The sequence below is a fragment of the Oryx dammah genome, unplaced genomic scaffold (genome assembly GCF_014754425.2).
Source record: "Oryx dammah isolate SB20612 unplaced genomic scaffold, SCBI_Odam_1.1 HiC_scaffold_20, whole genome shotgun sequence".
In the NCBI taxonomy this organism is placed as follows: Eukaryota; Metazoa; Chordata; class Mammalia; order Artiodactyla; family Bovidae; genus Oryx; species Oryx dammah.
In genome coordinates, this window is record NW_024070204.1 from 7637309 (window position 1) to 7651683 (window position 14375).

Here is a 14375-nt window from a genome sequence, read left to right on the forward strand (position 1 = left end):
CCATGGACTGTATAGCCCATGGAATTCTCCAGGCCAGAATACTGGAGTGGGTAGGCCTTCCCTTCTCCAGGGGATCTTTCCAACCCAGGGATCTAACCCAGGTCTCCTGCACTGCAGGCAGATTCTTGCTGAGCCGAAGCCCAAGAAAACTGGAGTGGGGCTTAGCAGCAGCAGCAGCCTATCCCTTCTCCAGTGGATCCCTGCATTGCGGGCAGAGTTTTTACCAAGGGGAAGGCCGAAATCACCCTGTCCTCTGTGCGGGGACAGGAGGGGCTGCTTACCGGGGCAGGGCTGCGTGTTGCAGAGTGCCTCCTCTGTGTGCAGTCCCAGGCAGATGTCACCTCCATAGGCGGGGGCTGGGTTTGTGCACGAGCGGGTCCTCATGTAGTGTCCCCCTCCACACGTCGCCGAGCACGTGGACCAGGAGGACCAGCAAGACCACATGCCATCCACTGGGAAGGGGCACAAAATCACAGTACTTCTGAAACCCATATCTGACCGAGCTCGTGGGGCTACCCAGGGTCTGCACCACGGGAACACGTCGGGCGCACCATGGACCATCACAGGAGGGCATATGGGGTCTTCCACATTCCTCCCCATGCTTCCTCAGTTCCTCTCAATTCTTCCAGGAAATATTTTTAAGCATGTAACATGCAAGTGCAAGGGTGATCGAGGAACGCATGTATGTCAGTAGAACAAAATCCAGCCTCTGGGGCTGACCAAGAACCTGGTTCTGTAGCTGTTCAGGTGAAGCTCCAGCTACTGCTCACTGCTGCCAACAACACAGGACAGAACCAAAGTCTTAGGCTCCCTTTGTGTTCCTTGCAGTTTACTGAACAAAGTGTGGACTTCAGGATTTCACAGATAGAGAAGCAATAACTGTTCTTCGCACACCACAGGTGCCTAATATATGTTATAGATTTAGTCACTAAGTCACGTCTGACTCTTGTTATTTAGTGGCTAAGTCATGTCTGACCCCATGGACTGTAGCCCACCAGGCTCCTCTGTCCATGGGATTTCCCAGGCAAGAATACTGGAGTGGGTTGCCATTTCTTTCTCTGGGGATCTTCTCAACCCAGGGATCAAAGCCACATCTCCTGCACTGGTAGGTGGATTACCCCTGAGCCACCAAGGAAGCCTATAATGAGAAAACTCACTTTAAAATAAAATACAGTGCCCCTTTGTGGACCCAAGAGGACGGAGGAGGAGTAAATTCATAGAGGGAAGAGTCCTAGATGAGGCAAAAATAGCCCATAACCAGCTGAGCAGCTCAGCGTGAAAGCTCCAAGCTCTTCCAATCCCTTCGTGTTGTGTTAGGAATTTTCTAGGAGGTGGGAGAGAGAATTAGCATTTGCCCCACTTAGCCCCTGAACTTGTACCCTCCCAAGTGGAAAGTGAAGAGGGCCACTCTGAATGTTTTCACAGCCCTCTAGGGAATCTTGGCTTTCAAAAGAGCTATCGCAATACAACAAGGTTATGTATACACAGTGCTGGTTCAACCAGCACATCCACAAAAATAAAAGCAGCCACTAGGTTACGCTGATGGGATGTGTCTGAGATGGACCCCAGCCTAGCACCCGAGGGCCAGAGCAGCACCCAAAAATCTGCAGGAGTCTGCACATTCTGCCGACGGCAGCCAGGGCTCGTGTCTGGAGTCTGGGGAGGTGGCGTGGGCGAGGGGTCCTGACTTTCTCATGCTGCCTCCCGGCCTCTCTTTAGAGCACAGATGCTAATCTAATCAGGTTGCCCCATGGGTTCCCTCTTGGCCCCCCGGGGAAAGAGGAGCCCTTCAACTCTCCACGCTGGGGCTGTGGGAAAGACATGACCTTTCCCAGCCCCTCAGCATGGCTCAGCCAAGAAAGCTGGGTAGTTTGGAGGGAAGAGTCTCCTGAGGCTGGGGAAATTTAGGCAGAGAGAGTCTAGGAAGTGCAGAGTAGCGGGAGGAGCAGGAACGCGACTGGGAGTCCCCACCACAAAGCCGGGGACTGTATATTAAGTTTAATGTACATGTGTATCCACCCACCCAACTATCCGCCCACCATCCTCTCATCATCCATCATCATCCGCCCGCAATTCGCTCATCATCCATCCATCTGTCCATCTAACAGATGCTAAGTACGGTTGCAAGCCGGTTCTTTGCTTAAGGAATTCAGGAAATTGTTTTTTTAACCAACTGAAAAAGATGCTACAGATGCAGGCTTCTGTGCCTTTAAAAACCCTGTGCACCATACTTAGCGTGACCCCTTATTCCCTGCCCCTGCTTGTCTATATGGCCAACTCGCATCTGACCTTGAGGACTCAGCCCAGGGGCAGCCTGCTGGGTACAGCTGCCCGGAATGCAGCTCAATGGGTCCCCGGCTGATATAGCCACTGCATTTTGTCATCAACCAAACAGCTGGTGACCCTACGAGGTTGCCATTGTTCACAGGATGCCTCCTCACTAAATTCTTAAGTTCTTTTCCAGCCTGGACCAGGTCACTGAGTCTTTCTCTGTGCTGTGCTGTGCTTAGTCCCTCAGTCACGTCCGACTCTTTGCAACCCCAAAGGATGTAGCCTGCCAGGTTCTTCTGTCCATGGGGATTTTCCAGGCAAGAATACTCGAGTGGGTTGCCACGCTCTCCTCCAGGGGATCTTCGCAGGGATGGAACTGAGGTCTCCCGCATTGCAGGTGGATTCTTTACTGTCTGAGCCACCAGAGAAGCCCAATAATACTGGAGTGGGTAGCCCATCCTTCCTCCAGGGGATCTTCCCAACCCAGGGATCAAATCCAGGTCTCCTGCATTGCAGGGGGATTCTTTACCAGCTGAGCTAGCAGGGAAGCCCGAGTCTTTTTATATTCAGTATATAATGCACAGTGGGTTATCCAAAATGTTTGCTGAAGAACTGAATGAATTTAAAAAAGGAAGATCAAGTAACAAACGGCTTATTTTCTCATCCTTCAACAACCATCACTGGAGCTATTTGGAGCGTGTGCCAGGCTCACTGGGAGCTGAGGGCATGGTCAGGAGTGAGATGGTCACCCTCCTTGGGTGGTCACTCTGAAAAAGTCGAAGGCAGGATACAAAACCAGAGCCCAGCGTGCAGGATGGCCATGCAGCGTGGGGTTAAATGAAAGCTGCTCTGACGTGGGAAGGCCAGAGGAAGCTCTCTGGTGACAGAGCTGCACTCAGAGCCGCGGCAGGAAGAAGGCAGAGATGCTGAGAGCATCAGAGACGGCAGAGGAGCCTTCCCAGCAGTGTCGGTACTCAGCACCCTGTGTGGGGGCCCTTGAAGCTCATTTACTGACCCTGTGCTTGTGCGGGAATTCATGGACTCAGGGAGGAGACTCTGACTGCTCACCTCTGGTGGGCTTGCCGGAGAGGCGCTGCACGTTTAGAGGACTGAACTCAGGAGGAGGTGGACCCCTGTCAGCTGAGGGCACCCAGGACGGGCTTGGCAGGCTCTCAGGGGCCAGCCCTGTTGACTGTCACTCTGGTGAAGGCTCTGTGGTATGAAGGGAGGCCAGTTCTGGGGGGCTGGGCCCATCACAGGCTGGGAGGAGCCAGCCTCCGGTGTCAAGGACAGGACACGCCTCTCCAGGCGAAGAAGCCCAGCCCACCTCTCATGAGGTGCGGTGCCTGGGCGCACCATCCCTCAGAGGGGCTCTGGGTACATTCCGGTTTCTTTTACAGCAGCAGAAACAGGTGAACATAATCTGGTCTAGTTTATATTTGTCTTTATAGCAAGGGAGTTGGAAGATTATCTCTATATCCAGATATCTAAACCTATATCTATGGGAGAAGGCAATGGCAACCCACTCCAGTACTCTTGCCTGGAAAATCTCATGGACAGAGGAGCCTGATAGGCTGCAGTCCATGGGGTCACTAAGAGTCGGGCACCACTGAGCGACTTCACTTTTACTTTTCACTTTCATGCATTGGAGAAGGAAATGGCAACCCACTCCAGTGTTCTTGCCTGGAGCATCCCAGGGACGGGGGAGCCTGGTGGGCTGCCGTCTATGGGGTCGCACAGAGTCGGACACGACTGAAGCGACTCAGCAGCAGCAGCAAACCTATATCCATACTTACATCTGTGTCTATGTCTATGTCTACATCAACGTCTACACCTACAACTACATTCACAGCAACGTCTATATACCTAACCTGTATCTATGCTGTGCTGTGCTAAGCCACTTCAGTCGTGTCTGACTCATTACATCACCATGGACTGTAGCCCGCCAGGCTCCTCTGTCCATGGGATTCTCCAGGCAAGAATACTGGAGTGGGTTCCCATGACCTCCTCCAGGGGATCTTACTGACCCTGGGATTAATCAGCATCTCATGTCTCCTGCATTGGCAGGTGGGTTCTTTACCACTAGAGCCACCTGGGAAGTCCACAATTTATGTATCTACACCTCCATCCACACTGTGTCTGTATCCACCTATCACAAGTTATACTCAAACATAAAGCCAGGGAAGCTGGATGAGAAGGTCTTCCAAGACCTTGATGTTTCAGTTTTTCCAGATTTCGGGACCTGCTCACCTGGGCAGGGCAAGATGTTGCATTCCTGGTATTCTAGGGATGGGCCCAGGCAAGGCATGCCCCCGAACTTGGGCTCCGGGTTGTTGCAGACACGCTTCCGGTTCCGGATGCCCCGGCTGCAGTCTCGGCTGCACTGCGACCACGAAGTCCAGGCTGACCACGCCCCGTTGACGGTGTGGGCGGAGTATCTCCCCGCCCGCAGGAAATCTCCAGACAGGCCTGCCAAGGAAATGGCCCAAGTGTGATTTTGTTAGGAGCTGTTAGAGTAACCAGTCCAAACTAACTCTCATTCTGCAGCCACTCTCTGTTCTGCCTCTGCAACTACATTCTCAAGTATCCGTGGAACAATTTTTACACTACAGAAGTGAAAAACGAAATAAAAATAAAATTGCAGTTTGCCTGATAATCTCCTATAATTCGTCTTCTATCTCCACAGTTGCTATTAAATAATGGTGGAACGAAGACCTCGATTTGTGAATGTGGCAAAGTCCTTGTACAATTTCTTTTTTTTTTTTTGGTAATAGATCACTTACTATTCTGAGAACCTTCTTTCAAAGAAAATACACCCTTCTCACTTCCATTGGGAATTCTGCAACAAATTGCCCTTGTACAATTTGTGATTATTTTGATGAACATGTCTACTGCCTTAAAATATTAAGAAATACTCAGTCATTTTCTCAAATGGAAGCAGGGTGACATGGGTTTTAGCAAAAAACTCTCAAAGTATGGCATGAGGTTCTGGGTGTGAGGAGGCAGACATATGGATGGTTCTAGGCTTCTTGGTTGCTTACTTAAAATTTGTGGCTCAGAAACCTATGTGGGGTGCTCTTCAGAGAAAATGGATGAGAAACCTATTTCTCTGATGAGACAGTCCTTTGTGGTTAATCAATATAGAACACACAATTTAGCCTTGTTTTGTGTGATAGGAGCCAAACAAGTCCAATTCTGTATTCGCAGGGTATCAGTACCAAGACGGGTGGCTGGTAATTAGAAGTTGAAGCCACTAAGAAGCAAGAAGGATGAAGTATTTTTCAAATTATGCCCACAATATACTTTCAGAGGAAATGTAAGATGTCTTTTTAAAATGTATATCAAAAATTTCCTTAGTCTATATTACTATCATTAAAAATGAATGTTAATGTCGGTTTTATATATACACGAGAAAGGAAGGATTAAAAAATATATGTTCAGAAAAGAGAATAAAGTTAAAGAAACAATGTCATTCATTTTCTCTTTTTTACCTTTACTGTCATAAGAATTAAGTTCACAGCCTGTTCTGAAAGAAGGGAATCAGTGACTGAATTGAAGACAGGGTTACCAGATTTAGTGAATAAAATACAGGAAGCCCAGTTAAATTTTAGTTTCAGATAAATAACAAATAATATTTTAGTATAAATATGTACATAAGTACATGCGATATACCTATCTTAAAAAAAGACACATGGAACGTGTGTGTGTTAGTTGCTCAGTCCTGTCCAACTCTTTGCAATCCCACGGACTGTAGCTCACCAGGCTCCTCTATCCATGGTCTTCTCCAGGCAAGAATACTGGAGTGGGTTGCCATTCCTTTCTCCAGGGGATCTTCCCACCCCAGGGATCAAACCCAGGTCTTTTGCATGGCGGGCAGATTCTTTACCATCTGAGCCACAGGGAAGCACATGGAACATACTTATACTAAAATAATTTTTGAAAAATATCTGAAATTCATATTAAATTACACATTTTGTATTTTATCGCAGAACCCTAACTTGAGATCATTAGACCATCTCTTGTGGTACATAGATATTTAAAATGGGTCTTCAGTTACCTATTTCTTGGTATTCTATCACCTATCTTTCTTTCTCACTAAAGTAGGATTTTATAATGAATCAGAATGCATATCATGTTGCTTGATTTTGTAGGTAGTTAGTGTTTATTCCTTTGACTTAAAGTGTATACCTATTCAAATAAAATACTTCACTATAGTAGACTTCCCGCCCCCTTCCCCACCAAGAAACAATGAACAATTTGTACGGCTGCTGAACTACAGGGAACAGAATGGTTTGAGGTCAGGAGACAGTTAATGTCAGTGGAAATATGACTGGGAGTGGCTCTTGAGCGCAACAGTTGAGCCACAAAGCATCCAGGCTGGCAGCTCTAGGAGGAGGAATGGAGATCTGAGACCCACGCGTAGCTGGCGACCCTCACTCAGAGCCGGTCCTTGTGAGCGCAGCCCTGCGACAAAGCAGGAGCAGACTCATGGCACCTCCATAAGCTTATCCCACCCACGGCAAGCCCGACATGGCGACTCATCAGCTCCGTGGTCCGTCAAGGCCAATCACTCTGAACCTAAAAATGATGTTGATGGTGACTGCGTATTCTCTACCACAGTCACACTGGGAGAATAACGGAGAATCATAAATGCAAAAGTGTAAGAAATGTTCGAGCTGGTCCAGTGTAAGATATGACTACTACTGTTCTCATCATCTTGCTCCAAGAACCATCTTATTTTCTTTTTAGGATTGCACCGGTTTTCTTAAATCAGATGAGCGTTAGAGAAGAGATAAAGACAAAAGCAGAAATGAATCTCTTTGGGATGGCCAACCTCACTCCCTTTTCTGTAGTTGAGACACCTGAGTCTCAGAGGGAGCTAGTGAGTTGCCCGGTGGGTGCAGGCAGGAGTGGGGTTAGTGGCGGAAGGTGATCATTCAGTGAGTAGCAGGACCAGGCAGAGAGTGGATCATCCCATCTACCTTAGTGCTCTCCCTACATAAGTTATACAGCATTGAAGGGATTTGTACAATTATAAGGGGCAAAGCAGTTTCAAAGAGTATTAAAGGATTCTCACATACTGCTTTTTTTAGCAGAAAGATTCTTTCATAGACATAAACACAGATATGCACTTCCTTTGTCTTTGTCCCATTTGGGGAGTAAAAAAAGGAAAAGCTTTATTTGCAGGTTACATTTCAGTACCAACTGCAAAGGGCTCTGTATAGTCTCTGACATCAACAATGATAAATATATATAATTGTATGTGAATAAAAGTGGTAATGGAAGAATGCAGAGGTTCCTCAGTATATATTCTGATACTAAATAAATCTCCCATAAATTTTTCTGGACCCATTATAAATATGGTGCTATTTTGAGGGATGGAGTCAGGGAACCACCCCAACATGTAACTGAAAATTTATAGTAAGGGTCTTTCCCACCAGTTTTCTATAAATTCAGTTCTGATGTGGAGAGATCATTGCTATAAACATGGCTAAGCCATAATGAACAGGAAAAATCCACCTCCCCCCACAACTATTCTGCGAGCTTGGAGAGGAGACGGAATGCCTGTCCCTGGAAGCAGCTCGGTCCCCACGGAGTCGCAGGCTCACCGTCGGTGGAGCAGCCACTGGTTCCATCACTAGAGCAGTACCGCATCTCAATTCTCTGTCTTCCCACTTCCAGCAAGTTTGGATCAGGCAGACGGGCTTTGCACGTGTACCGAAATCGCTGCTCGTAGTGACCCCCATTGTCAGAGATGTTGACGGGTGTCCAGGGAGTCCAGGGCGTGGTCTTTTTCAGCTCAGGGCATGGGTTGGTGTTACAAGGCTGGTACTCCTGGGAGAGAAAGTGCATGACATGTGCTTATTATACTGCAAAAACAGAGCCTAGTGCTTCCTTCCTTAGGTTAAAGACAGGATTCTTTCTTTCTTTCTTTTTTGACAGGATTCTTTCAAACTTCAGGTCCTGAGACCCACCAGCCACTCTACAAAGTTAAAAGCACATTTTTTTGGTCAAATTAGGCATTCAAGAGACGTTAACTGCAAAGGAATCTGCACAGTTTCTCCATCAACAATGGGAATGAGACAATAAATGTGATTGCATGTGAATAAAAATGGTACCTATAATTATATTTACTGAAAGTGAATAAAGATGGTGAAAGGGCTTCTCAGGCAGTGCTCATAATAAAGAACTTGTCTGCCAATGCATGAGACATAAGAGGTGTGGGTTCAATCCTTGGGTTGGGAAGATCCCCTGGAGAAGGAAACAGCAACCCACTCCAGTATTCTTGCCTAGAGAATTCCATGGACAGAGAGGTCTGGCGGGCTATAGTCCATGGAGTCACACAGGGTCAGACACGACTGAAGTGACTTAGCACAGCAACAAAAATGGTGATCCCCCAAATCATCTTCCTTTCACTTAATAATGACTGAAAATACTGTTTATTCTGATAGGTTTAGGTGTTTTTGTTTTTTAAGATTATAGTTAATTAAAATGATGGAACCAATATTTGTTTTTAGGATGATAATGTGTTTGATTTGAGATTTATGAATAGCTTAAGCTCTGGATCACACATTCAAAGTGTTAGAAAGGTAGCTATCCAGTTGATAACACAATACATGATAACTTTTAGTCTATAAGAAATTTCCACAAGACAATTCAGTGGTTTTTCTCAGTCTCAGCTCCCTTTCCTCAAGCCAGGTGCCTCCCCAACAAGCAAAGGTGGGAGGATCCAGGCAAGTGGGCCATGCAGTTGTGGGTGGTGCAGTTTAGGACCATACACCTAGGTCTAATTATTTGACAAGAATTTTAAGCACTATGTCTCCAGAAACAAAACCAAACCTAAGGGGTGCAGAGTTTGACTTTGAACACAGCACTAGATCCCAAGTCCTCCTTTTGACAGCAGAGGATGTTTCATTAGAGAGAAAACCTACAACCTACAACACACCCAATGATGTTTTAAAACAGTTTTATTAATGTTAAATATACATACCAAATGGGAGTTAAGTAGCTTTCTAACATTTATTATGAGAAATAGTAAATTTTTCATGATAAACATGGCATCCAGTCCCATCATGTCATAGCAAATAGATGGGGAAACAATGGAAACAGTGACAGATTTAATTTTCTTAGGCTCCAAAATCACTGCAGATGGTGACTGCAGCCATGAAATTAAAGAGTGTTTGCTTCTTGGAAGAAAAGCTATGACCGACCTAGACAGCATATTAAAAAGCAGAGACAGTACTTTGCCAACAAAGATCCATCTAGTCAAGGCTATGGTTTTTCCAGTGGTTATGTATGGATGTGAGAGTTGGACTGTGAAGAAAGCTGAGAGCCGAAGAATTGATGCTTCTGAACTGTGGTGTTGGAGAAGACTCTCGAGAGTCCTTTGGACTGCAAGGAGATACAACCAGTCCATCCTAAAGGATATCAGTCTTGAATATTCACTGGAAGGACTGATGCTGAAGCTGAAACTCCAATACTTTGTGAAGAGCTGACTCACTGGAAAATACCCCAATGCTGGGAAAGACTGAAGGTGGGAGGAGAAGGGGACAACAGAGGATGAATGGTTGGATGGCATCACTGACTCAATGGACATGGGTTTGAGGAAACTCAAAGGACAGGGAAGCCTGGAGTGCTGCAGTACACAGGGTCACAAAAAGTCGGACACAACTTAGCAAACAAAGAACAACAAGAATTCTGTCCTTCCCCCCATTTCTTTCAGTTGAATATCTAGATATTTATTCCTTAGAGCTAACAACAAGAATTTTCCAGTAACAGGCATCATCTATTAACCATGTACCATGGGAAAAGGATTTCAATTTTTATTCCTTACCCTCACTCTGCATTGGAGAAGGAAATGGCAACCCACTCCAGTACTCTTGCCTGGAAAATTGCCTGGATGGAGGAGCCTGGTACGCTATAGTCCATGGCGTCTCAAAGTCAGACAGGACTGAGTGACTTCACTTCCTTTCTTTCTGATTCCGTGTCTGCAACATTGATGCAGCTTTCTCACCTCCTGTCATCTTAATGCAGTCATGCTGCACTTTTGGTTAGTTCAAAATCCAGTGCTTGCACTCATTGCTAGATGGACACTATCCATAGGTGACTGTTGTGGAAAACTGATTAATTTCTGTCTTGTGGCCAGTTCCTTCCTGGCCCGAGTCAAGGGCTCTCCTGTTTTGTGGGGATGGAACTTGTCATGCATTCGTACCCCCTCCTCATCAGATATTTGGACACAGTAAGAATTGTGTTGCCTGGCGTATGCTTTGAAAATAAAGTCTTGGTAATACTGTATAAATGAATTCTGGTAGGAGAGAAAGCAGCCACGTGCGTCCACACCAGAAGCTTTAACTGGAAGCCTATTTCAATGTTTATTTTGTCACAATTCTAATTATTTAATTAGCTTTCTCTACTCAGAGTCCATCTTTTAAAATTTTTTAAAAGGAATCATAATCAAAGGTTCTTCATTTTGTGACTTCACGGGCTTTTAACAAAAAATATGTAATCACCGCTTTCCTTTAATATCTACTGCACCTCTTCCCCATCCCACATGGATGGCCCCCGTCTCCACAGCAACACACACTGGAAGAGAGGTGACTTCATTTCCTTTGCTTATAGCCTCTTTCAGATGCTGCTTTTTAAGTGAAAACAAGAAAGCTCTAATGGGCGCCATCAACCTAATCGTGTGAAGTACTACACAGAACACGTGTGTTATGTTTTCACTTGAAATGGAGACCACAGGATAGGAATGCCAAGGACCTTGTCTCCGACCGTCCAGGCCCACGGTGTGGAACACTGCCAGCCCCAGACTGAAATGCCATGCGCACTCCCTTCCTCACTCTGTGCCAGCCTGGCTGGGCAAGTGCCCACGGGCTCCTCGCCAAAATGGACTTAAAGCACATGCTGCTTATGTACCCCTGCTCTTAGCATTAACACGTTTGGCATCACCCGCAAACCTAAGATCCCGTGTCTCAAGAAAAAACGTAGAAAGTCCAGTAATTCTGAGTTTCCTTGCACTAGAAATTTCACCTCTTCTATGGAGACGAAACTTTGGTTTTGAAACAGATGAGTAGCGAACGTATTTTAAAACCTGAGTTTGCCTCCGTGTACTGCTAACGGGCTCAGAAGGGAGTGGGGATGAAATCATCCCAGAGGTGGGCACAACTCAAGGGTGAAGAAGATCAGTTCAGAGCCATTAGACCTAAACCTCTGATAACAAACTCTGTCTCCTTGTGTCCCATTAACTCATCACTGCTCAAAATCCAACAGGAGTTTCAGGACCTCTCCTTTCAACTGCTTTTTAAGATCTGATGATGATGCATCCATTTAAAATATCAAATTTATTAAATCCTGAGAAATGGTATGACTGACCTGTTTTATATTATTAATATATTTATAAAGTGACTCAATTCAATGGTGAGTCATTGTATGGCTTCACTGTGCCTGTGAGCTCCAATTTTCTGAGGAATTGATGCTATAAGTAAAATGGAGAGACCGTGACAATCCAAGCAAGTCCAAATTTGAATGGACCTGGAACAGCATTACATTAAATGTTAAAGAAAGAATTGGTTTTAAAAGTGATTTGAGGGAACTAATTGTTATTACTTGCCACATAGGATTCTTAATATTCTCGTGGAAAAGCTAAGATAATAATTGGGAGTAAATCAATCTCACTGCTGCTATATATCCAAAGGAACTAAAGTCAGGATCTCATAGAGATATCTACACTCCCATGTCCATTGCAGCATTATTCACACTGGCCAAGATACGGAAACCTAAGTGTCTAATAACAAGTTAACGGATAAAGATGTCCACACACACACACACACACACACACACACATTATTCAGTAGCAAGAAAGAAGGAAATCCTCCCATTTGAATAACTTGATTGGACCTTGAGGGCATTATGCTAAGTGAAATAAGAGAGGTAGAGACAGACATTCTGTATGATCTCACTGATATATGGAATCTAAAAATGACAAACTGAGAGACACAAAGTAGCGTGGAAGTTACCAAGGAACTTCCTGGTTGGGGGAAACGGGGAAATATTGGTCAAAGGGTACACACGTCCACTTCTAAGACTAACACGTTTGGGGATCTAGTGTACAGCTTGATGATTATAGCTAGTAAGACCGTATCACGTACTTGAATCATGCTAACAGAGCAGATTTTCAGTGTTCTCACCGTAGCAAAGAAATAGTGATTACGTGACAGGATGGAGGTGCAGACTCACTAATGCTATGCGGGTGACCATTTTGCAATTTATAAATGCATCAAATCAACACACTGTACACTTTAAACATATACACATGCACCTTACATAATGTTATGTGTCAGTTAAACCTCAATAAAGCTGGAAAAAATAAAAATAAAGACAAAAAGAACAAAGGAAAAAGACGTACGATTACTACAGCAATTTTCAGCAGCTCTTCCAGTGAGTTGTCTGTGTCCTCTCTGTCCCAGTCGAGTCCTACATATAAAGAGAGCCTCCTGGGTTCATTCTCTCCTCCCCATCTTCATCATCTGTTTTTCTAATTCAGGCCATGGCACCTCAGGCCTGTTTCATAGAATTAAAGCATGTATTTCACAGACATTTAATTGTATATGTATAATTCAGCCTCCACTAATAGACTGAAAATCTGTCAAGAGCAAGAACTTTGTCGTATTTATTTTATACTATCAATCTTAAGGCCAACAATATTATTTTTGGTGAATGGACAAATCATACTGATCGATTCACAAGAAAGTCCGTTCTGGTGGAATGTGTATAAATTTGGGAAACGATTAGATGGTCAAGTGGGGGTGCTGTATTTTGTTATTAACTTTTCCACTGAGAAAATGAAGATATCTTATATTCCACAGGTTGAAAGTAAAATAGAGAGATGGTGACAATCCAAAAAAAAAAATTGATACCACATGTTTGGCACAAAATAAGAAAATTATCCTTAAAGTGATTTCATCAATAGCTGAATATATAAATATCTTCTCATCATGGAACACTCATGCTTTCTACATGCATTTATCAAGTTTTCTTTCAGGAACTTAGCAAGTCACACATGGAAACAGAAAGTCATTCTGCATAAAAGAAACAAGAAAGGAATGCAATTGCACTTTCAAAGGTCCAAAGCACATGCACAGAAGCATATCTGTGACCCCAGAAGCTTGTAGAAACAGAGCCAAGATTGACAGGGAATCCTGGAAGTTAATTTAGAGGTCACAGCAAGGAAGGAAGGAAAGGGCGACAGTGTATTCAAAGTTATAATGCTGCAGAATCACTTCTGTGTCCAACCAAGATGATGTAACAGAAATGGGATTAACTCTTTCACCAAAAATAACAAAATACATAAAACAACAGTTCTTAAGACATTGGACATCAAGTGAAGAAGGATACTGATTGCCAAGTTTGGGAAACATGAAGTGAGTCCCACAGCTGACCAAGCCTACAACCCTAAGAAGGTTTCTAGGTGGTGGAGGAAGGAAGAATCCAGGCCAGGCACAGGCTAGTGTTCAGGGAGACAGAGCTGGAAACTGGAGGAAGCCAAAGGCGCTGGAGCTCTCCAAAGGAGAGACCTACAGGCAAGAAAACTCTGGTTATGCACAGCTTCTCCCTCCAGTATTCAGAATAGCAGAAACCCACGAACAAGTATGATGAAACTACACACGGGTGGCGAAAGACTCATCTGGAAAGATCAGAGAGAGCAGTACTTGTCACGGGCATGAGGTTGGGAACAGTGCTCGCTCCTAAGAGCCAGACCGAAAAACTCCGTAACTCTCCTAGCATCAATTAGGGTACCAAGGAGGGTCTTGTCTCCATAATGCAGAAAAATCACTCCAGAATGAACTCTGTTCTGATCTCAACTAACAAAGCTTACAAGCAAAAACCAAAAAGATAAAACTAATTGCACATAACTTGATCTTGTCCCAAAGGAGAGCTCTAGCATATTTGGGGGAATTCAGTATTATCTGATGAACAAGGAAAAGGTCACAATATCTTACATCTGGTCTAAAATTACCAGATAAGCAAAGAAGCTCCTGAAAAACAAACAAACAAACCACAAATAACAGAACGTATTATGAGAAAAAACATAAGTCAACTGAAAC

General features: G+C 44.7%; 1 protein-coding gene across 1 annotated transcript in view; it reads right to left on the bottom strand.

Moving 5' to 3' along the window:
* Nucleotides 1-14375, bottom strand: part of SEMA5A (semaphorin 5A) — a 548310-nt gene that overhangs the window by 15572 nt on the left and 518363 nt on the right. The window contains exons 17-19 of the mRNA XM_040262502.1: nt 7881-8106; nt 4522-4740; nt 282-452 (exon numbers count right to left, since the gene is read on the bottom strand). Of these exons, the coding sequence (XP_040118436.1) occupies nt 282-452; nt 4522-4740; nt 7881-8106 (616 nt within the window). The remainder of the gene's footprint in view (nt 1-281; nt 453-4521; nt 4741-7880; nt 8107-14375) is intronic.